We start from the raw sequence: 24,746 nt of genomic DNA on the forward strand, positions 1-24,746 counted from the left end.
GTTAACTCACGATTAATCGCACAATCGAGATAAATCGCAAATGTTTTTTCTATGCTAAATATCCCTGGATTTCTTTGTCCCATTAATTTTTCTCATTTTAATGCCTCTTATCAACATGGAGAAGTGCATCGGCTTGCCTTGTGTTGTTTTTTTTATTGATAACAACATCGGCATATACTGATCAAAACAGGACGATACAAAAAAAAAGCCTATATTGCAATTAAACGATTAACATATAAACATACTGCCTTGAACATAGCAGTCAGGCTACTGCTTCTTTGTGTTTTGAGCCAAAGAAAAAAAAAAACGCTGTTAATAACGCGTTTTAACTGACAGCACATATATATATATTTATTCTACAACTTTCAATTATTTAAATTCTAAACCTTACAATTATTATGGATTATTACACTGCTCTTCTCAATGCTGTAGACTGCTCCATTCACTTGCATGGGCCGTTCCCCAACGTTCAAGCTGTCAATTATTTTTTGTTTATGCTCCGTACACTGCATGGGCACTCCCAACTTCTGGCGTTGAATTATATGTGATAATTCACCGTTGCCAAGTATAATTGACAGCTGTCAAGGTAAACAACAGGATTTTTTGCCGTTTGCCATTTTAATCTAGATTAAGTCGAAATTAATCTACATTAATGTAGATTAAAAATAATAATCTATGCCCACCACTAATATTATATATAAAAATATGTATGGATAAAAAATATGTATCAGCCATGAAATTGAATGAGATCGGCCGATCTCGATTTACCTTAAAAACCCAGTATCGGGCCCGTTTCCGATCCGGGGATCGGGATCGGGACATCCCTAATTTAATTAAAGTAATATTTTTTGTCGCCATTGTGAGACTAGATAGAGGAGGCAAAGGGCCAGAATTGTATCAGATTTCCCCGAGGGGAGGTTAGAGTCCTCCCAAGGATTAGTTTGACTTTTCCCAGAAGGGAGGTTACAGTCCTCCAAGGGTAGTTTTATTTACCTTTTACTTTATTTACCCTACTTTTTGATATGGAGAACGAGATAAAAGAGTACAACACCCCCTTTCCATTTCCGTTTCCGGTTCCGGTGTCCGTTTCATTGTTACAACATGTCGATTTACAAAATCGCCAAATGAAACACGACAGAAACTGTATTTCGCTACGATGCTGATTTGGAACATCAACGAACACCACTAACCATCGCGATTATTTAGGGGTGTTTTAAGGACAGGTTTGTGAATGCCCATAGCCAGCTATAGTGAAGCAGGCAGGGGCGGTGTTAACCACTCTAGTTTCATCCTAGACATACCAGAAAGGTTAAGTTCAAAATACCGGAATTGGTCCTTTAACACCACCACAGGTTGTAGTTCCCCTCCCTAGAATTGTATGGAAGTTAGAGCCCTGGAGGGCCATCCCGGGTTCGGGCTGAGAAGTCCTAGACCATCTCGGCGGTTAGCTTATATGGTCTCAACCAATAGACGCAAGTTTTGTGAAAACTGGGTATAGAAATCTGGAGGGACAGAAGGATACCTTTATGTGTGGGAGTTCCAAGGCCTTGTTCCACAATGAAAGTGGAGGAGATCACATTCCATCTTATCTGTTAATCGCTGAGATTTGCTGAGGCCAACAAGAACTACTACGCACCAATGTAGTGCTGCTTGAGTGAGGAAGGGAGAGAGAAAGTCTACACCAAACGAATACCAGTGAGCAACTACAGAAAGACAGACTCACACACATATACATAAAGCCTATACTGACATAGACACACACACTAGGGCTTTGACTCTGAACTTGTATTCGAATATAATTTGAATATCAAAAAATAAATCAAATTCAAACAAATATTAGGCAGCCCTAATATTCGAACCTGTTATGGGCAGGCCTAGGAGGAGAGACGTCGTAGAACCCGACGCAGAGTCTATTCATAATATTGTATGACACGGTAAGAGGCCAATGAATGAAAGTATTGATTAGACAGCGATTTTAGAAACCTAATAAACCGTTGGAACACGCCAGACGGGTAACCATAGCTACCCTGGGTAAACAAACCGTCGCAAGCCAAATCCAGGTCTTACTGAAGGCATTTAATGGTCAAAATATTATTAATACATATTTGAATATATTCAAATATTAATATTAATAAATAAACAAACTTCGAATATGATTTTTGGGCAAAACTCAAAGCCCTAAGAGGAGGGAGAGGAGAGTGTGTTCTCCTGAGGCCAATGCGCAATAAAATATATGTCCCAGGAATGCAGATAGAGCTCTGCAGATGTTTTTAGGCTTTGATCAATTTGTATTTCCCTGTCTGCTATGTTTGGAGTTCTTTGTAGTCCCTGGTAGATATGGTTTCACTCCAACAACCCCCTCTTGCCGGCCGAAACAGAACTACTACCAGTTCCAGCCAACAACACCCCCTGCTGGCCAACATGAACTACTACCACCAGTTCCAGCCAACAACACCCCCTGCTGGCCAACAAGAACTACTACTTACAGTTCCATCCAACAACACCCCTTGATGGTCAAGAGCCACAGTAGCTAGGTACCTAACGGCCACAACGCACAAGCAAGCGCTGTCTACTAGCGAACAAAGCTTTGCCGCAGCACACGCCCCCCTTCCGAAACCCCGCCTAGCCTGGCCCCCAACGTGGAGACACAAACCCCACTCACTCTAGAAGGAGCGGCGCAGAGAAGACCCAGACCACCCTTTTACCCTAGGCCTCGCAGATGACCCACTTGCCGAATACTTGGACCCAAGATCTCCCACCATACCGGTCATATCATGGAAATGGAGAAAATGACGGACAGAGAGGAAGAAAAGAGAAGTCACCAATAGGGACCAATGCAGGATAACAGGAAGGCACGGCCCGGATGCCATTATAGGTGAAGATGAGACCCGCCCTCCGCTGATCTCTTGGAGAAGACGCCAGGACGAGAAGCCAGAAAGAATGGACGGTCCCACCGCAAGTTACGAAGGGGCCAGAGAGACATACAGTACAAGGAAGACTTTAGTGACAACGAGAGGACTTATGGAGGGCCACACAGGGAAGAGACGAGAAACCAAGATACGAAGGAAGGTACCGTGATACAGACAAAGAAGAACCCCTGGAGGACCATCTGTGGGAGGGCAATCAAGGAGGAGACCCGAGAATACGAGGAGAGGATAAGAGAAATGGAGCAGGAAAGACACAGAAGGAACCAAGAGAGGTACGGATCACTGTGAGACCAAGCAGAAGACACACCCCGCACAGACGGAGGACAGGACCTGAGCCAAGACCAAACTACCAAAGTCGGATCAGACATGCACCGACGTACCTCATCCTGAACAACGAGGAAGAGGAAGCCCACGGAGAAAGCTGGCAAGACCAGGGAAGCCTGGAGAGAGGGCGATCCTCAGCCTCCCGGTCCGCCTGTGGCCGCAACGGCCCACCCTCACCCGAGGGGGCTCGACATCCCATGACGACCAGATCCAGAGGGCTCGGTCCCCTAGTACCAATAACACCAGGTCACCCCCAGTCACAGGCTCCCGCCCCATGGACCCTACCTTCCTCCCTATTGACCCCCTCCTGGTTCAACCCCGACCTGGACCGCTCCAGTGGCCCCCATACCAGTCAGAGCAAGCCACGTCGCCCCCGGCCAGGCGAGCCGGAGGACTTTAAGGCACCTCTGCTGATAGATGCAGAGGGGAGGGCAGCCTACACACCATGGGGCCAGCGGGAATGGCCCACCCTGGCCTTCCACTTGCCACCGCTCCCGGTTGGAAGCCTCGGCCTGGATCAGAAGATTTGAGACATTCTGGAGATCTCCTTATTAGGAGATATACGAGCCATCATCGGCAGGGCACACGGGCACCAGACAAAGCATCGAACTGGAGAGACGGACCAAGACTGAAACCCCTACCTGACAGAACCCACTTCGACACATACTGAAACCTCTTCTGAGGGAGTCTCAGGGCACTCTTCCAGCCGACGCAAGCAGTAGTGGCAATCTCCGGCCTGACAATCAAACCGAAGAATCGATCTTTCAGTCAAAGGATATGCGGCATGGACAATAATGACTGCCACCCCACACAATAGCAAACTGGGCGACCAGACATTCCAGCTGGCATTAATACAGGGATTGCAACCGGAGTCCAGAAGGGACTCAAAACCGTGTAGCACTGAAACTGAAGCCATGGCAAGTGTGGGTGGATCACCTCGACCACCACCTCCGTCTCAAGGAGAGGCGGTTAGAAAAGGAAGATGATTTTGAAGAATTGAAGAAACAACTCCTGAGGATGCAGGAAAAGGAGCAAGAAGAGAAATCCCAAGCAGAATAAAGTGTTTGTTTGGGGCCACCGATGCACGTTCCAAGTGGACTCGGTGAGCAGCCGTATCAACAATCTGATTTCTCCCGGGAATCCCACCTCCCACTATCTCACTGTTCATTCTGTTCAAAAAAAAGAAAAAAATCTTTAAACAACAAAAGACTTCCTCTTTTTCCTTGCTTAATACTTTTCATTTTCAATTAAATGTTCTCATTTTGTCGTTGAAACCTTTTTGTAACAGTCATTTCTGGAACTCTTTTTTAACATGTTTTCAGACTTGCTTAACAGTCATTTTCTGGAACTCTTTTTGACATGTTTTCAGACTTTTCAGACAACCACTTTATGAGGTCTACTCTAACCCGGGATTCCACCGGCATGCGTTACGGCAGCGTTAAGGCTGCGGCACGGAACGCTGCGACTTTGCCTGCTTGTCATTTCCACCGGGCGCATTCCGGCAGCGCAGAGGCAGCCGTATTCACGCGAGATCATGAAATCACACCATAGAGACTGCGATATCCGAGAAAAACTGTAACGGTACAGCAAACAGCTGTACGTTTGCTTCTCCGACGTTGAAAAACTTGATCTGGCCATCTATCCTCCCATTTTCTGCTTCATGGTAAGTTTGCTACTCAGTTTCTATATTCACCTGGTTTTACGATTTTAATCGTAGTTCATTATGTCATACTTTGTGTGCGTGTACTTAAACTAATTACATAGTTAATACTGTTAAAAGTCCAGCTATAAATGACAAGACAGTGGAACAATGATTTGTTGCTTTTTTGTTTATAAACAATAAGTTTCATTCATGATAATATATTCATATGTATTGTTCAATATAGTGCCTTGCAGAAGAAAGAACCCCTTGCATTAGGTTCTCCTACTTGAAGGACTGCAGAGGAGGGGTAGAGGGAGAAGGAGCCGATTTCTGGGTTCATCCCCTCAACCAGAAAAGAAGACAAAAAGGCGATTTTTCACAATCTGGTGGCTGAACTGAGGCTGGAACAGTCAACGCCACCATCAGTATTCAGAATGAGTGCAGAGCAAATGGACGAATCTTCTATCCCTCATCGGCCCTGAAGTGACCAGGCAAACCACAACTACAGATCTGCCATAGAACCTAAGCAGAGACTGGCTGTGGCACTAAGGTAAACCACAAACAACTGATAATCATAGACCAGAAGCTTGAGAAACATTTTTTAATGCTTTTTCAAACATATAAACGTAATAAATAATAAATAAGTGACAGTTAAAAAATTAAACGAAAAGATTTTCAAAAACAAGCATAAAAAACTTAAAACTTAAAATAGTTAAATAAATTGTAAAAAAAAACAGGCAAACAAGCAACATTTGTACTAAGTGTCGTATGCCCCCATGGCGTCGTCCGGTCTTCCCTGTAAGATTTCAGCATTCTGTGCCAGCCACTTTTTCAGTGCAGATAGCCCCATAGGGATGGCTAGTGTGACGTCAGACGTCACTTCCGGGTCCAATCGCTAAACCGTGTCCATTCGCTAACAACGGATGGCTACAGCAGCACAGAAACGGTTCACAGTTCTATACAGTGACAGCGTACTTTACCGACATCCCAAGTCGTACAAAAGGGACTTAACTCTTACAATTCGAATCGGGTAGTATCAGTACTAATGTCAGGTGGATGTCTGACAGGGAAAGTCCAGGCTGTCAATGAAAAAAAAAGCTACGATGTTGAGGTGAGAAAGTAAGGTGTGTGATAGCTAATGTCAACACAGGGCTGTCTTTTTAGCCGTGTTGGGGTTTGGTGAGGGTTATCTAGGATTAGTTGTTTTCAGCGTAATAGCATAACATACAACTTTAAAACATAGCTAGACAGGTTAGGAATTTCGCATTGGAAGCTAGCGATAGCTACTAATGTAAACACAGGGTGTGCGTTGCTGATAGTCCTTAAGCTGTCTAGCTGTCTTAGGGTTTGATGAGGGTTAGCTAGTTGAGTTGTTTTCACTCAGGTACACGTTGAGGGACAGGAGGTGAAGGCAAGTACCTGCTCTTGTGCTATCGGGAGGGCCAAGTGTCACCATGTAGCAGCCCTGCTGATTTGGGCTGAAAAGAACCAACCCGCCGGATGTCGAGTCTGGTGTGGGAAGAGGGCCCCCAGCACCAAAACAGATGAGGTCACAGCGAAGTGGGTGTATGTGATTGCACCTTCCACATCTCAAGGTCAGTGTTTTCTTGCATACTAAAAGCTACGCCCTGTCTGGCTTTAGTGTTATATAATGAAGTGTGATGCTACTGACAGCAGGTATGTGAGATAGAGATGGTTTCAAGTGAGAACACTATAATCTATTTATTTCAGCTGGAATTAAACGACCTGTCACCCAGGAGGACAGAGAATGGACACTGAACTCCTTGGCACAGCTGGGCCGTTTTTACAGGTCTTGGTTGAATTCTGGCACCAGAAACACCTCAGGTTTGACCAAGGGCCGACGGGACTGCGGGGACAAAGGGGACAGTTTGTGGGGGGCCCAAGGCAGAGGGGGGGCCCATGAAAAAAAAAATGAAAAAAATTACTTATCGGCCACGTCTCCCCCTCCCCGTCAACAAACTTTAGCGCAGGAGGGCCCATTAGTAACCTATAGTATAGGGGCCCAGGATTAGTGCTACGGCCTTGGGTTTGACTTCTGTCCTTTGTATTTTTGATTTGTCACGTCCTGCTATATGAGAAACATGACAAGTACACTACATTAAATCAGTTAAAATTAGCTAAGTTTGATTGAGTTATCCCACCACACTCCATTTTCAACTGATGATCAATTCAAGTTTACATAGTACCCATAGATATAAACCATTTGTAAATCAGACATCAAACTGTTCACACTTTGAATGTATTTGTTGTACTGTCGTTGCCAAACAGCATATGTGGTCCATGACTTACTGAAACATCATTAACAACATTTTCTGTCTAATTTCAATGATATTTGTCTGTTTTACTTAGACCGTCCTATCAAGACCTTGATGGAGACCAGCTCAGGTTAGGCAATGCAGAGACAAAGCTCTGTATGTGCTTTCATCGCTTGCTGTCAGCCCACAAGAGAAAAGAAGCCATTGAGAGAGCCACAGTTGGGAAAACTAAGAATGCCTTATCGGTGATACATACAAAAGATAGTCTCTTTTGATTTCAGGTGTACGGTAATTGACTAGCTTTCTCTCCATTAGTGCTGGAAACATCCCTGTGTGCTACATTGTCAAAATGCACCTGTGTTGCAAGTGGCATGATGGTAAACTGTTATGTTTTCTTTCTACCAGGATGGCATATCGCCACAAAAGAATCACAGCCAGCAACTTCGGTTTGGTGTTGGCAGCATTGAAGCGGAACTCTTACCCTCCTTCCTTATTCAAAACCCTGCTTGGCCAATACAACCTCAAACAAGGATCTCATGTAAGGGGTGGGCACTAAGTGTTTTGAATTGAAGCATACTTCCATATTATACATATAATTATATGCATTTCAAAATACATGAATATATAAATTAATATTAATAATAATACTATGTCAATGTTATGCCTAGAGTATAGGAATGCATACTACGTCGTCAAATTTTGTAGGATGCAAAGCCACCACTTTTGTGTCATTTAGAATGCGATACGGAATGCAGGGAGTCTTCACGATTACACCTTTTTCCTTCCCTGCCCCCAGGCTTGTGATTGGGGAATCCTCCATGAGCCAAAGGCAAAGCAGGAATACATGGAGCGCACTGGTGTGACCATCCAGGAGGGGGAGTGTTCCTTTCTGACAGTGGCCTGCTCGGTGGCTCTCCAGATGGGACGGTGGCTGATGACTTCATCATTGAGGTGAAATGTCCCTATTCAGCCAGAACCAAGACCAACCTGCAGGCAGCGGAGAGGAAGGACTTTTTTCTAGAACTGGATGAAGTCACTGGCTTACTGAAGCTCAAGCAAACACACAACCACTGGCATCAGATTCAGGGCAATCTGCACCTGACAGGAGCCAACAATTGTCATCTTGTGGTGTGGACTCCTCTTGACCTTGTTATCCTGCTCATCCCTAAAGACCCAGCATGGGCTAGCAACATTAACATTCTGGAAACATTTTATAAGGATTGTTTCCTTCCTCGCATACTTCTGCATTCATGACCTGTTCTAGTGAAGGATTTCATTCTTCTGCCGCTTGCCGGGCCACCAAGGTATTTATCCTTTTGTTTTGTTGTACATTCTCATCACACAGTACATAACACACTACACATAGTCAGATGCCATTTACACTGATACACCTAGTCTCTTTAAAAGGTCCCATGACATGCCATCAGGTGTGGTGTGATTAGCCGTTACAAGCCGTTTTGGAAATCTGCCCCTTATGGATAGATCAGTCTACCAGCCAACACAGTAGACTGCAGCAAACGTTGCTCATCTATCCGTCATACATCTAGGTGGACACGCCCACATGTGATGTCATAAGGGGCAGATTTCCAAAACGGCTTGTAAGCTAATCACACAACACCTGGTGCCGTGTCATGGGACCTTTTAAGGGTAAGGCCTCATTCATGTTCACTATTCATTCACTATATTATTATTTTGTCACATTGTTTGTGTTAACAATAAACTGACTGGGAGTGGGGGCAACTGTGTGAAGACTCAAATTTGTCTGCTAGTTCAGCTTGTTTTGCACCTAGCCTGTCAAATTGTATGTCCAAGTAGTTCCCAACTGATGGTGGCTTAAACTGAATGATTTTGATGTGACAGACATGAGATGGACACGAGTAAAACAATGACATTTATTCATGCAATTTCTTGAAGAATGGGCTTCTGTAAATTCACAAGACTAACACATACTTTTAGGATCTTGTTGGCATGCTTCTTATGCTGGTACGGGATGTAGGTCAAAATGCCAAATGTTTTCAGAAGTTGTATGGAACGCTCTACTCATGAATCCTTGCACAGGCAACGAGTCTTTTGTGGTTTACTTCCTCCACTGTGAACTGTCCATTGACAAGGAACGTTGGGATGTTCAGTGACACTCCCTCAGGCAAAATGTCACGAATAGTGAATCCCTTATCTGCCATCACCATGTCACCTGGTTCTAGCTGTTGGAGTACTCCGCAGTCAGCTGTTATCGCCTTGTCCGAGGTACTTCCACCGTATAGGTCAATGGCGAAGGTTATAACTCCATTGGGAGCCACACCGATCAAAGCTTTAAGTGTGGTGCGTCCTTTGTAATGACTGTACAGATGACTCTGGGTGTCCAGTCTTTCTGTATTGGAGACGGCCACTTCAGCGCAGTCAAGCACAATTCGACAGTCGGGGAATGGCTGGAAGCAATCTGGCAGGGATGTTTGGTTCTTGAATCTCGAGGGCATGTTGTTTTCCATCATGCCAACATACAAAATGTCATACAGTGCACTGCTGATTGTGGTGAAGATGTTGGTGACTGTGGCACGGCAGCAATTAAATCTTGTTGCAAGGTCTAGGATGCCACAATTCAGTCGGAGCTTCATCAAAGTCAGGAGTAGCTGATCGATAAGGGGCATAATTTGGACATTCCAATTAAAGTGGTACTGGCGATCAAATTTTGAGAGAAGGGCTTCCAAAAATAAGACAGTGGCAGCATCTGTCAAGCCAGTGTAGTATTTAACTTTGTCAGGGTGTGAGGAGATTTGACTGAATGAAAATGTTTGTTTTTGTTTCTCCAATTCTCGTTTCAGTTGGTCATTTTCTTTTCTGAGCATATCATTCTCAATTTTAAGCACAACACTTGAAGTACCAGGGGTCTGTGGAGCAACGCCAAGGTGGTTTGGGCCTGGTCCAGCTGTTCCTTCATCCTCCACGCTCGCAGGGACCATTCTTTTACGTTTGGTGGGGATGTGGTCGGGGCAAGCCTTTCCGTCATTCCATGCAAACCGTGTTGGCCCAGCTGCTTTGCCATCAGGAAAATGCCAACCACAGACCCTGGAGTTGTAGTTCGGGGTGAACTTGTCACGCCTGCAAAAAAAAAGAAAATAAACTAACTAAGTGGCAATTAACATATTACGGTAACACTTTATAATAAGGTTCCATAATAAATAGCAAACTAGTCATCACCTAACCCTTTGTTAATTGTTACTAAAATATATATTTTGCACAAGTCAATAGTTTTTTCATCATTAATTAAATATTAGTTGTTTGCATAACCCTAACACACAACCCTAACCCTAAAACGAGGCCCTAACCATAACACACTGCCCTAACCAGCGACAATCTTTGGTGAGTGAAAAAAAAAGATTAACTTGTGCCAAATAGATATTTTAGTAACAATTAACCAATATTATCAAAGGGTTAGGTAATGACTAGTTTGCTGTTTATTATGGCACCTTATTATAAAGTGTTACCCACATTACATTTCAGGCTCCCTCCAACTTGCAGAACCAACTTCTATTATCAAATGTGTCGTTTAGCACGACGCTGAAGTTGGCATCCGATTCGGCAATTGACCCTTCGCTAAGCCACGCCCAAAAACCGCCCTAGGCCAATCGTAGTTTAGCAACGGTAACTAAGCGCGGAGGACCTGACAAACTTTTGGGCTAAATGAAGATGCCGAAGCACTGTGCCTATGGGTTGTGCAAAACGGACAGCCGATACCCAAAGAGTTTGGAGGGTGGTGTTGTTTTTTTTCCATTCCCGAAACCCAAAACTCAATACGAGAAATGCCGTGAGTGGATCAAAAAGTGTGGGAGGCCCCAATCGCAGATGAATGTCTCGACGATAACCAAGAACACTTACATTTGCTCCAAGGTAAGAACAAGCTAAAGTTATCAAGTTATCAAGTGAGCTAAATCATCTCAGTATTGCTTGAATATAATTCCGGTCCTTTGTTCACAATGCATATATTTTAACGTAAAAAGAGACTATAAGATACTGTTGAATGTATTTTGGCACTTTGTTAAGTGTCCAACATGAGGATAAGCTAATGTAATAAGGTGACCAGACAGGCCCCGTTTTTCGCTTACAAAGATTAAAACATTACTGTTTTGCAGGTGTTTACATGTCTGAACTGATAATGTCCTCGGATTTTATCTCAGATATATGGTCACCTCATAATGTAATTAAGCTAGCGGATAGTTAACTCATCTCAGTATTGCTTGCAAATGATTACGGTTCTTTGTTTAGAATGCGTACATTTTAACGTAAAATGAAATGATAAGAGACAAGATGCAGGCTCGCTTTGACATACTGTTCAATATATTTTAGCATTTTGTTAATGGACAGCCAACACACGACTTTCCCAATCCCATTGCTGCTCTCCCGGGGTCAGTTCGTACGCGGGAGCATCAGGGGGGTTGCCGGAGGTCTCCACGGAAAAGGTACGCAAACTTACAGGTTCACTAGTCACTTATGAGACGCTCTCACATCTGTTTAAAACTATGTTCTTTATTAGGTAGTGAAATTATTACACAATACAGCATGCATACTTCATATGAAATGTATTTATTAATTATTGAAAGAAAATGATCATAACCTCAAGAAAACAACTGTGTAATCAAGTAACTAAACTAAACCTGTGTTCAACTGATTGTTTATAGAATCAGGTGTGACCAGCCGGAAACGAACACCTCATTCTCCACCGAGGACACATCACTACAGTGTGACTTGACCAACAACAGCGGTAAATTGAAATGGGGAGGAAGAAACTAAAGAAAAACAAATCTAGATTGTTTTTAATGTTACACCACTTTTCCACATCAAAATGTCCTCATCCTCATCGTCATCCGCTTATCCGGGGTCGGGTCGCGGGGGGAGCAGCTCAAGCAGGGGGCCCCAGACTTCCCTTTCCCGGGCCACATTGACCAGCTCTGACGGGGGGATCCCGAGGCGTTCCAAGGCCAGTGTTGAGATATAATCTCTCCACCTAGTCCTGGGTCTTCCCCGAGGTCTCCTCCCCACTGGACGTGCCTGAAACACCTCCCAAGGAAGGCGCCCAGTGGGCAACCTTACCAGATGCCCGAACCACCTCAGCTGACTCCTTTCTAAGTAAAGGAGCAGCGGCTCTAATCCGAGTTCCTCACGGATGGCTGAGCTTCTCACCCTATCCCTAAGGGAGACGCCAGCCACCCTTCTGAGAAAACTCATCTCGGCCGCTTGTTCCCGCGATCTCGTCCTTTCGGTCATCACCCAGCCCTCATGACCATAGGTGAGGATAGGAACGAAAATGTCAAAATGTATCCTCTGTAAATGGTAGTCCTCCTCACACATCACAAAAAAGTCACACCAAGGCATGCCTGTAAGTCCCAGCTGCCCTATTATCTGATAGTAGTAGGCGTGGGTCTCCTTTAACCTTTGACTACCATCTGACTGTTTTTGGAGATAGGGACAGTCTTGGCAGCTGCTCTTTGATGGACATTTTATTTCAAGAAGGCCAAAGCTTGTACCATCTTTGACCCTCCTATCTGGGGATGTGCCGAGGTGTGGAGCATTGGGATTAACCACAAAGCCGACAGGGGAAACTAGATTGCCTGTTATTACTGTATACTTCTGCGCTGCCTCGGGCTCAAGTTCTACCCCTCGCCTCATTGCCTTGGTCTGCTTACCTGAGGTGGCCTTGAGCCTAACAGCCAAAGCACCGAAGTCGGCCCTCCTAGAACAAATACACTTGATGTGAGTCGTGGAGCCCTTGCAAGATGCCAGGTTTTATTTGCATCTTGTTGTCTGGTCTCTCTTTCTAGGGCTGCAGACTGGGATAGTGTGATTGCTAAGACATCTAGACTACACATGTCTTTCTCAGACAGCACAAAACAATAATTTGAGGGCTGTGCTGGCAGAGGGAAATCTGGGAAGTTATATGAAGTAGATGATGGTCCTGGAGGGTCAACGAGGGGAAGCTGTAAAACATAAGAAAATAATAAACATTAATCATTTCTCTTTATTTTTGTCATTAACAGAAGATCTCGACAAGAGGAACTGAGTCTGCAACCAAGCCGTGAAGCCAACCAAGAGGAATTGAGAACTCTTCAGGATGCATTAACTGCACAAAAGCAGGAGATAATTAGTCTGAGGGTTAAGCTTGAGGCAAAGGACAGGGAACTCCACCTTCAGAAGTGCACAGACTTAAACCCTGAGATATTGAACATAAGCCATGTGCCTGATTATTTCAAATACTGCACAGGTTTTACCTATGACCAGTTTAATGTCTTGTGTAATTTGTTTTCCATTCCAACTGACCCAGATGCACCACAAACACACATTCCACTGACATATAAAAAGATTGATAATGAGATCTCAAAACTTACGCTGCGCAGTCAATTGTTACTGACACTGATGAAATTTAGACAAAATTGGGACCACAAAGATTTGGCATTCCGCTTCAAGATTTGTTTACAAAGTGTCAGCACTTTGATAAACTACTGGGTGGACTATATGTTTGAAATTCTAGGGAAATTGTCTGTTTGGCCACACAGGGACGTTATTTCAGAGAATATGCCAGCTAAATTTAAGGAACAATTTCCGAACACCTTTCTAGATGGCACAGAACTTAAAATTGAGAAACCTAGTTCACTAGTGTTGCAGAGTCAGACTTACTCCACCTACAAGTCTACAAACACCCTTAAGTCTCTGATGGCATGTGATCCACGAGGTGCCCTCATTTATGTGTTTGCCCTCTTCACTGGATCCATTTCAGACAAGGAAATATTCAATAGGAGCAACATCATTGATGTTTTGAAGGGGTGTGTTCAGTGTGGCTACCTAAATGTAGGAGATGGATTGATGGTTGATAAGGGTTTCCTAATAGAGAAAGAAGTTGAGGGGATTGGCTTGAAACTTAACATTCCACCATTTGCAAGAGCAAACAGACAGATGCCACATGCAGACGTTGATCTGACAAAAAAAATAGCCAAGCACAGGGTCCATGTTGAAAGAGCTATTGCGAAGATATTTTTTTTAAATTGTGTCAGGCAGAATCCCCATTTCTCGGCTTGGGAACATAAATCAAATATGGTATGTTGTCAGTATGTTGTCTAACTTCCAGCCACACATCATCAAATATTAAGGTTTGTGTGGAGAACAGCTAGGGGGTCATGATGAAAAATAAAGAATATATACTGTACTATACACTGCCTCATCTCATTCATTTACCTGATGGCTTAGACCACTTCCTAGTGAGTATTTCTCTCCTCCTACAGTTATGTGAATAGGGGGCCTGTTCACCAAGTAGCTGATAGGTGTTCCTGTCTGCCTTTTGAGAAGCGCAATTTTCTCCTCTGTAACTGAGACGGTCCTGAAAAACAATTCCCTATCAATGCAACGGTAGGGCTTTCATGTGCAGAAGTCTGTTGTGCATCCTACTTGGAAACCTTAGATCCCTAATGTTCAACGTACCTGCTTCCTGAATAGCGAAAAGCAATTGGCCGCCGCTTACGACTTTCGGTAGCTTTAGCCACAACTACAGTTGAAATTGGCACAGCCCTGATCTTGCTACCCCTTGGCTTGTGCCACTGCTGAGGTAGGCTTGTGCAAGATGACGTGCTCGGCTCATAATCTCTTGCTTTAGATATAGCCAGGTCCAAGGCATATATCAGACCTACTACGTGTGAGCAGTAGCCTGCGGCGCTAAAAAATAAAAGCGGGAGAATTAATCTTTGCCAAAGTGATCAGACGTCTTGGTGCTATTTAACAACACGTATGTACAGTTTAAGCTGTTCGATTTATAATTATTAGAAAATCACTTACCCTGCTGTGCAAGAACATTGCTGCTCCTTGATGCCTCCAGTATTAGCGCTAATGAGTAGCAAGTGAGGTGTCTCTGTTTTCAATTGCGACCAATATGCTTTGGCCTCAATATTTATTTCCCCATTGTCTGACTTCGCGCAGATGTCATGAATGTATCCCTCAAAAGCATACTGAAGCCCCTTTTGCCTTGTTCTTTCAGAGATCTCCCCTGAACTCCAGAAATTAGCTATTATCTCTCTCGGGACGTCAGATAACGGTACATACATCATTGAGTTCAATGAGAGAGATACGAAAACATGTCAGGCGTAGCAACAGTAGCTAAGGCGGGCGGGGCTATGCGAAGGGTGAATTGCTGGTCCATCTTAAAACGGTCGTGATTGAAAACCACATAGAATCTTCAAATCGGTCCTGATTGAAAACCACTACACCTAGACTCTTCAAATCTGGACTACATTATCACAGTGAGGCTATACATTATGTAAAACATAGTTTCAGATTTTTGAAACCTTTACCCTATTTGTGAAAATGCAATGCTGTCTGGACCCCTAAAAAGCATTCAAATGAGCCTGTATTGCATTTTCACAAATAGGGTAAAGGTTTCACAAATCTGAAACTATGTTTTACATAATGTATAGCCTCACTGTGATAATTTAGTCCAGATTTGAAGAGTCTAGGTGTAGTGGGGTCACTAAAGCAAAAAAAGTTTATTTTCACAAAAAGCTTGTTTTCCCCATGATGATGTTGTGACGTGCCTGAAACACCTCCCAAGGGAGGCGCCCAGTGGGCATCCTTGCCGGATGCCCGAACCACCTCAGCTGACTCCTTTCTAAGTAAAGGAGCAGCGGCTCTAATCCGAGTTCCTCTCGGATTGCTGAGCTTCTCACCCTATCCCTAAGGGCAGGAGCGTCGCTAGCATCCGGGGCTGTAGCCCAGAAGTTAGAGTCCTTTTAAAACGGGGGTTTGGGGGTTTCTCCCCCGAGGAAATTTGAAAATCGGGCTGATGAACATGCAATTGTCACGTAGTTTGAGAAGTAAAGGAAAGACAAATCGTCATGTCTGACTCACGTCGGGGCAGGCCTACTGAATAGGTTAATGTTTACTTTAAGGATAGGAAAGTGCACCACATACAGCAGCCAAAATTAGATATTAGAAAAGCCTGTAGCCAAATAAACACTCATGCGCCGACGTCTATTGGACCGGGTTGAATTCACTGCGGGTCTCCTGAATCTGTGCAAACTAGAGCAGCACTAAACAGCAATATCGACATGATGGGCTTTGCATAGAGAATCAAATTTGCAAACATTTTGCAACTAATGATTCTAAATCTGCCCATTAATGTACAAGTCAGAAGTTTGCGATTTTCACTGGCTACAATATTGCATCTGTCAGTTGACAAATTTGCTGAACAAAATGTTAAACTTCAATAATTGTTCATAGTCTACTTATATAGTCCATTTATTTAAGCTCTCAACAGCATAACCATACAGCTTCGCCACATCGGCGGGAAAACACGGCACACGCAAAGTACATCCATGGAATCAGCCGTTCAAAACCAGTCTGCATGAATCGTGACAACTGGATGGCAGGGGATGCGGACAAGGAATACACCGCAGGGGAGAACATGAGAGCCCCATCTCGCCGCATGCCTGCATGGGTGCTTTAAGCATGGAATAAGCTGGATACGGAGTGGGTGAAAAACTGTGTGTGTGTGTGTGTGTGTGTGTGTGTGTGTGTGCGTGCGCGTGCGTGTGTGTGTGTGTCACTCTGTTCGAGCCTGCATGAGAGTTCAATGTTGTCATTAGCTGTTACGTCTTTCTGACCAATCGCAGCTCAAGGCCGACCTGGGCTGTACCACTTCGGGAGGGGGCGCTCAGTTACTCCCCTCTAGACAAAACCGAATTGGTTGCGACGTTGACCCGGCGCCCCCCGAAACGTTAAGGGGCCACAGGGAATTCTCCCAACTCTCCCGATTACCACCCTGCGTGTGAATACCGACGTTGAATTTGCAACATTTTGCAACAAATTATTCTAAATCTACCCATACATGGACACGGCAGAATTTTGAGGTTTTCACTCGCTACAATGTTGCATCTGTGGCTGCTGGTAATTCAATCACAAAGAAGTAAACTCTACGGGGCTATTTTCAGCATTATGTTGTTTTTTTAACGGCACAGCGATCCGGGGCTATTCCAAAAAGATCCGGGGCTATAGCCTCGAATGCCCAGGAACGACGCGCCTGCGGGAGACGCCAGCCACCCTTCTGAGAAAACTCATCTCGGCCGTTTGTACCCGCGATCTCGTCCTTTCGGTCATCAGCCAACCCTCATGACCATAGGTGAGGATAGGAACGTAGATCGACCGGTAGATTGAGAGCTTTGCCTTGCGACTCAGCTCTCTTTTCGTAACAACGGTGCGGTAAAGCGAACGCAATACCGCCCCCGCTGCTCCGATTCTCCGGCCAATCTCACGCTCCATAGTACCCTCACTCGCGATCGCGAACAAGACCCCGAGGTACTGGAACTCCTTCACTTGGGCTAAGGAATATTCACGTGATAGAAATAGATCTCGCATGTAATAAAAGAAAAGATGTAAAAAAAAAACAAAGTAGCCAAATGGAACGGCGTAAAAGTACCGTTCTTTCTTCAAATATTTACTCAAGTAAAAGTAAAAGTATGTTGCAATAAAACTACTCCTACAATTACAATTTATCCAAAAAGTTACTCAAGTATTTGTAACGGAGTAAATGTAGCGCGTTCCTACCCACCTCTGGTAACCAGTGAGAAAACTGAGTCCAAAGAAAGTTTTCAATTCTGGGACTGACACTGGTTTCCATGCATGTCCTCTGCTATATGGCAGATTGTCAGGGTGTGCTTCAAAATATTGACTTGCGTATAGGTTGGTCTGATCCACAATATTTTGGAGCAGCTCGTCCGTCAGGAAGAGCATCAGGAAGTCAGCTGGCAGGTCGCTATCCAGCTCCGCAGCAGCCCTCCGGGGTCCAGGGGTTGCAGTGAAGGGGAAATTGTTTGGTTGCCAGCCAGCTTGATGCCAGTCATCCCCGCAACCTCTGCTTGATGCACGACCTGTAAATTATAGAAACATATAAAATTACCATAAAACATCTATTTTTATTGCTGCGGTGTGATGTGAAGAATATTTTTTTTTACCTTTCTTCTTCGCTTTGCCAATAGGAGTCGGAGCTCTGCTGGATGCACGACCTGTAAATTATAGAAAAATACACAATTAGCCTACAATAAAAACATCTATTTTTATTGCTGCGGTGTGATGTAAAGAATACATTTTTTTACCTTTCTTCGCTTTGCCAACAGGATTGGGAGCAGTGGGAGGGGGAGGGGGAGTGCGAGTGCGAGCTCTGCTGGACGCACGATCTGTAAATTGCAACATTGTATCAGTAGGCTACTGGCAACACATATTAGCTACAGTAACGAACTACTGGGACTAAATTGCGTTCATGTGACGCATAGGCGTAGCGGCCATATACATTGGGGGGTACAAGTCCCCCTCAATGTTCAGATATGCCCAAAATGTCCCCCCCCAATAAATCGCTGGGAATAGGGATATAGCGATTCAATATTTCTATGGGTAGAACACTTAGTTTTTCCCTGAATTACACTCCGTTCCGTTCATCTCTGCACAAAGTGCGCGCCGCACACCCTAAATAACTCAATCCGATTCCATCTACAGCTCTTACAGCCAATGAAAATATGGCTGTTCAGGCAAGCTAGCCAATGGGATAGATCCATGATTTGATTCGTCCCCGCACGTGCGGCTCGGTGACGGTGACTTGTCACTCGATTGCATTGGTCATCAACCGTCTTTTTTACGTGACCACGGAATAAAAAACATCAACAACAGCAAATGATTGGCGTGTTACGATCGAAAACACAGGTAAGTTCTGAAGCTTTTGATTTTGTCTCTCAAATTTCGTGGGTTTTTGTCGCTTCTCTAGCGAGCAGCATCATTAGCTATGTGTTACCTATGTAATAAGCCAGCTAGATGACGTTGGCCCCGGCCCCATTCCGTAATTCCAACGCCTCATTATGCTGACATCTCAATGTTCCGAAATATTCCCCATTAGATCTAAATGCATGGGCAGTTTGGTTTTAAATGTGCTGGGGACAGAGATGCATTCGGAAGTGCATTTTCAGAAGTGCTGGGTACAATGAGGATGCACTCGTTTTTCTCTCTTTAGTGCAGTTAATGAAAGGTTCTGAAAGACGGCATACCCATGTAGCTAATACTTAGGAATAAAATGTGTACAAAATCTGCCTGGCACGTTTTATGAAGAAAACGTTTCCAAAAAGTATCGGACATATGACCCACTATGTTCTAATGCATGTATCCAATGTTGACAACCTAACATGACATGGCTAAGCTACCAACATAAACAAGATGAGCTAGGAAAGGAAATTAACTTCTTGTTCAAGTTCAGAAGGGGCAAACGTGTGGCTATACTACACACAGCACTACAAAAGTCGTCAAGATTGTATTTATTGCTGCTTAGTGTGAGAGAGAGAGCGAGAGAGACAGAGAGAGAGGCCTGATTCACAAATTAACAAATGCCAGTGACGGTAAAGGTGTTGGCAAGCTGTTACAAATATGCATTAGCAACCTTTGCTGGTTTAAGTGAATTCACCATCCTCTTCAGGGTAACTAGGCTTGGAGGTGTGGAGAGCGAAAGAGAGGAGAAGAGCAAGGGATTGGTAGTAGGAGAAGGGAGGTAAGGATGATAGTAGAATCTCATGTTAGCCAGGCCTGTCTCAAAATTGGCTCTGTGTCGCACACACGCACTTGTGTATGTCACCACGGGTAAATCTTTCGAATGCACTGTAGGCCTACGAAGTGCACACCCATTCACAGCACTCCATTTTAGGAACTATCAATGTTGTACATTGTAACAACAAGCCTGCGTTAAGTTTTAACTTGTCTCTCATGATGTAAGTGCTGCTTGTGTTATTTCAGTCGTTATGAGCAAGAGGAAGCAAGAGGGTTGCAGAGACCTTCGGCAATGTTTTGCCTCAAAAAAAAAAAGAAGAAAAGAAAAAGAAGCACAGTAAGTAAAGAGGGGTGAGAAAATGAGAAGTGTTAACCTATCAGTTGTAGCATTACAGTACAGAAGAGTTAATAGAATTATTATCATTCAGATCAAAAGTGGTTTGTTGACTATCTGAGAAAGGAACAGTACTTGTTATCTGATAATATTTCTTCCCTGTGGCATGTTCACTTTGGTGTGTTCAGAATAAAGAGAGTGAAGCACAGAGAGAGCAAGAACGTTTGGAGGATGAAAGCAGTGTGTGTCAATCTGGTAGTGACATAGAGGTGAGTAGCCTAAGAGAGGATTTCTGGAAACTAGTAGAGCCTTGGCTTTTCCTATGTTCAATGCAGTGCATGTCAATGCAGTGCATGTCTGCACAATTATTGTCAAAGAGTAAATATTAATGGTTTAAACCAAATTGTGACAGAGCAGAATCCTGTTGGCAGTGGCACTGATGTCTATAGTGTGTTTCAGTTGTCTACTGGTAAATAGTTTGCTGATATCTGTGATATTATTCCTTCCATGTTTCCTCTGTTGTGTTCAGAGTAGAGCTAGTGAGCCAGCGGGAGAGACAGAAAGTTTGGAGGATGGAAGCACAGGGAGAGTTTGTCAATCTAGTGGTGGCATAGAGGTGAGTCGCCTAAGAGAGGAGTAAATATGAAAGGTTAAGACCGAATAATGACATTGAAGTAGAATCCTGTTAGCACACATTTTTATAGTGTAGGGTTGTCAAAAAAATGTATACTCAAATACTAATCGATTAAAATTAAAAAAAATAATATCTGATTAGATACTTATGTGCAACAGTATCGATACTAAAATCGCTGTCTTCATCATCTTCATCTCTTTTTTTTTTCTCGCCTCCTTCAACACAATTTTACACAGCAGCGTTGCAGTTGCTAATATAGCAATATAATAATTATTAAGTCAAGCCTCATTCAAAGTTACAAAACATTGTATAATGTATGTATTCATAGATTAATCCATAACTAATCAGAAAACATTTAGGTTATGTCCTTGACATGTCTAATTCTTTAACAGTGCATCATTCATTACGGCTAATGGTTTCACCATGAGATTAGCTCAGTGCGCTCTCTCATGAAACTCATCTATGTAGGCCTACTTATTAAACAAGTGGTTGAAAATATCAGAAAATCTATGTTTTCTGAGGGGTAACAAAAGTTTTGGGGTGACTTCTATTTAGGTCCATGAGAGAGATGCACCTGGGTGTGTTTTACTCAACATTGGCAAATGTGATGGTTATGCAAAAAAAAATGTAATGGAAGTAAGAACTGGCTGGATTTTGTGTCCTTGTTGTGGTGGTGCAGGTGTTTGTTTATGTGTGTTTTGTAAAAAAGACAAAACATCAATGAATTAATGTGGAAAAAAAAGAACTGACTGGATTGGTTGAAATATTGAGGAGCACAAAATGTTATATTTAATTAAAAAGTAAAGGAAAACAGAGCTATGAAGTATATGTGTGTCAACCTTTTCCTAATTTCAGGTCTTCCACACTCCCAGACTGCTTGGTCACATCCAGTATTAAAGTGTTTTGAACATTCATCCCTTGAAAGGTCTTCAAAATTAGGTGCTAGGTATTGAGATTTTGCTCTCAGAGTGCACCAGATTAATGCATGTTCAAAATCTTTGCCTGGGGGGGGCCGGACCCCGCCCCCAGGCATTTGTCCCCCCCAATGTTGAAACCATGGCTACACCTCTGATGTGACGGACTGAAGGAGGAGAGAAGGGGAAAAGTTAACTCTTACCTCCCTCACGTCTTCCTGGAGACACGCCAGGGGATGAGGCTCTGCTGTTCCCGGTTGACGGCAACCACTCATCCGACGAATCCGGGTCAGGTTCGCTGAATTCATCACCTGATGATTCGGAGGTGTCTTCTGAAATACGCCGTGTAGGCCTACTCTGTCTACTTGGCCCGGGTGTTTCGTCAGAGGCTTTATCGCAACCAACCGCGACACTGAGACGCATACTCTGTTCAAGTGTTAGCTGTCGGAAATTTCGCTTACGTTTCGCCATGCTCACTTACTTAACCCATTAGGCTACTGTTTCCTCATCTCTGATCCAATTTGGCACAGCGCCCCCGCCCACCTGGCGGCTCAGTTCAGTAGTACATTCTGTTTACAAGCCTGATTTTTTGTGACAAGGTGCTCCAGATTGCTCCCCAGCCCGCCCCGTTGAAAAACTTAATTGACGTCTATAGACGTCATTGGCAGTCAACGGTTGTATTTAAATTGACGTCTATAGACGTCATTGGCAGCCAATGAGTTAATAAAATAATTGCGTTAATCGCGCGATACATTTTTTAACGCCGTTAAATTTGGTTTGCGTTAACGCCGTTAATAACGCGTTTAACTGATAGCTCTAATTTTTATGAAATGTATTTTTGTTTATGTTTAAGTAATTTATACAGACCTTCTTGGTTGTACATGGGGCAAAACAAAGGACATGATCTCTGCATATTTCCAGTCCTTCTGTGTGCCACCTGCCGATCCACTTGGAATGCCTTTTTTTTACAAATGCGTCCCTTAAAACCTTCCATCTTGCTTTACACGTGTCAGCTGAAACAAAGGAGAGACACAGGTGAATGAAAAATGTTCACATCTAACCTATATTTATTTGCTTCCTCCCTCACAGGTACATGGCTTCTGGAGATTCACTAGTGTGTCTGGCATATAGCTACCGCCTGGGGCACACTACAGACAGGAACTCAGTCCACATGGTGTGTGCTGCCATAGAAAAAACGATGATGGAGAGGTTCCTACCCAGGCCAACACAAGAGATATGGGAGGAAGTGGCTCAAGGCTTCTGGGAGAAATGGAATTTTCCAAACTGCCTTGGAGCAATAGATGGGAAGCATGTGACCATCCAAGCCCCAGCACTGAGTGGGAGTCAGTATTTCAATTACAAGAAAATTTTCTCGATAGTGCTTTTGGCACTTGTGGACTCCAACTACAGGTTCAGGGTCATTCAAGTGGGGGACTTCGGAAGGACCAGTGATGGCGGCGTATATGCTGGGTCAGCTCTCGGAAGAGGAATGGAGAACAAAACCCTTCATGTCCCACCCAGTACCTCTCTGCCTGGCGCTGCTCTTTTGGGTGATGTGCCACATGTCATGGTGGGTGATGCAGCCTTCCCACTGAAGCCGTATCTAATGAGACCATACCCCGGACATCACCTCACTCACAATAAGAGGATATTTAACTACAGAATTTCAAGGGCAAAGATGGTGGTTGAGAATATTTTTGGCATTCTGTCCTCCTGGTGGAAAATCTTGCATCGCAGGATCAACCTGCACCCACAAAATGTGGACACCCTTGTTTTGGCTGCATGCATTCTCCATAACTTCCTGCTTTCCCCGAGAGCGAATGTGAGGTTGCTGGAGGAGGCAGAGCAACAGGGGAGAAACCTGCCAGCAGTACGCAACATGGGAGGAAACAGAGCCTCAAGAGAGGCCTGTAATGTGAGGGAGATCTTCTATACCTTCAACTCCCCACAAGGCAGTGTTTCTTGGCAGGACAGGATGGTGTGAAAGTTCTTCAAAAAGTGTGGAAATGTACATATTTGTAAATAATGTTTTTTTTGTTATTCAGATGTTTTTTTTAACATGCTCATGCTTTATTGTTCTATTCTAAAGATGTAATCATTCATTGTGAATAAAACATTTAAAAATTAGCCCGCTGTTGTATTCTTCTCATTTTGAACTCTCAGCAAAATATAGAGAGGTGAGACTGAAAGTTCACACTTCCCCCACAGCTAACTATATGAACAGTATTTAAGTAAGTAAGTAAGTAAGCTTTATTTGTACAGCCATGCAAGGCGACAGCCAGCTCATCGGGAGCAGTTAGGCTTAGGTGCCTTGCTCAGGGACACCTCGACACTCAGCTAGGAGGAGCCGGGGATTGAACCACCAACCCGCTCTACCTCCTGAGCTACTGCCGCCCTACAGCACCTGGTCTTCCCAGGCGGTCTCCCATCCAAGTACTAACCAGGCCCAACCCTGCTTAGCTTCCGAGATCAGACGAGATCGGGCGTGTTCAGGGTGGTATGGCCGGCATTTAACACTGGGTAGTTACATTTTCAGGTAGTTATAATAGTATTACTTATTTGTATACACCTTTAATACCATAGCTGTGTGAAATATTTTTTAATGTATCTTTTCTTCCAGAAAGTACAAAAGTTTTAAAGTTATTCAGTCAAGTACTTCTAAAGAAAACTAATATTTAAAGTAATTAAAAATGTTCTGTAACTTTGCACTGATCAAGACATATTTTACAGATACACAAAGGTAGATTTTGTACAGATCATTTAAAATCACATTTTCATAATCTTAATCAGAATCAAAGCTTTATTGCCAAATACTTTTTCACGTAAGGAATTTGTCTTGGTCTTCAGCGCGCACGATATTTACAAACACTAAACAGTAAACGATAAAGCAGTACTTTGTACTCACCATCCATTCCCTAAACGACTGCAATTAAATGCCACGCTTTGTCCTTCCGGCCATTGTCCCATAAAAAAGATGTTTGGGTACATAAATTATTTCGTGCTGCTGAACTTCAACAATGAGTCTCTCGTCGTCCATGTTGCCGACCCTCTGAGACCGTTTGATTGATTGCTTTATAATATGTCCATGATTGATTGACTGCTGACCTGGTGCCACCGGTCATGACGTAATAATGTTGATGTGA

The 24,746-nt window shown here is 43.7% G+C and overlaps 1 protein-coding gene, 1 long non-coding RNA gene and 1 other non-coding gene across 11 annotated transcripts in view; 1 reads left to right on the plus strand and 2 right to left on the minus strand.

Annotated features, from left to right (window-relative positions):
- Positions 1-9,047: 9,047 nt before the first annotated feature.
- The window catches only part of LOC115560921 (uncharacterized), a 31,681-nt gene continuing 15,982 nt past the window's right edge, over positions 9,048-24,746 (minus strand). Inside the window, exons 1-7 of one of the 9 annotated variants that reach the window (XM_030380584.1) lie at positions 24,509-24,694; positions 22,471-22,616; positions 21,807-21,914; positions 18,293-18,373; positions 18,152-18,202; positions 17,749-18,067; positions 9,048-10,265 (exon numbers count right to left, since the gene is read on the minus strand). In XM_030380584.1, the coding sequence (XP_030236444.1) occupies positions 9,206-10,265; positions 17,749-18,067; positions 18,152-18,202; positions 18,293-18,373; positions 21,807-21,914; positions 22,471-22,597 (1,746 nt within the window). In that variant the 5' untranslated portion in view covers positions 22,598-22,616; positions 24,509-24,694 and the 3' untranslated portion in view covers positions 9,048-9,205. Of the gene's footprint in view, positions 10,266-17,748; positions 18,068-18,151; positions 18,203-18,292; positions 18,374-21,806; positions 22,418-22,470; positions 22,697-24,508; positions 24,695-24,746 lie in introns of those variants that run through there. The other 8 variants (XM_030380583.1, XM_030380585.1, XM_030380590.1 and 5 more) reach the window with 8 other exon arrangements.
- On the plus strand, positions 19,965-20,878 carry LOC115560941 (uncharacterized). The gene is made up of 3 exons (XR_003979860.1): positions 19,965-20,058; positions 20,244-20,324; positions 20,585-20,878. It is a non-coding gene; the product is annotated as an uncharacterized LOC115560941 (long non-coding RNA).
- LOC115529002 (5S ribosomal RNA) lies at positions 23,996-24,114 on the minus strand. The gene has a single exon (XR_003973429.1). It is a non-coding gene; the product is annotated as a 5S ribosomal RNA (ribosomal RNA).

Source organism: Gadus morhua, chromosome 16 (genome assembly GCF_902167405.1).
Source record: "Gadus morhua chromosome 16, gadMor3.0, whole genome shotgun sequence".
Lineage (NCBI taxonomy): Eukaryota > Metazoa > Chordata > Actinopteri > Gadiformes > Gadidae > Gadus > Gadus morhua.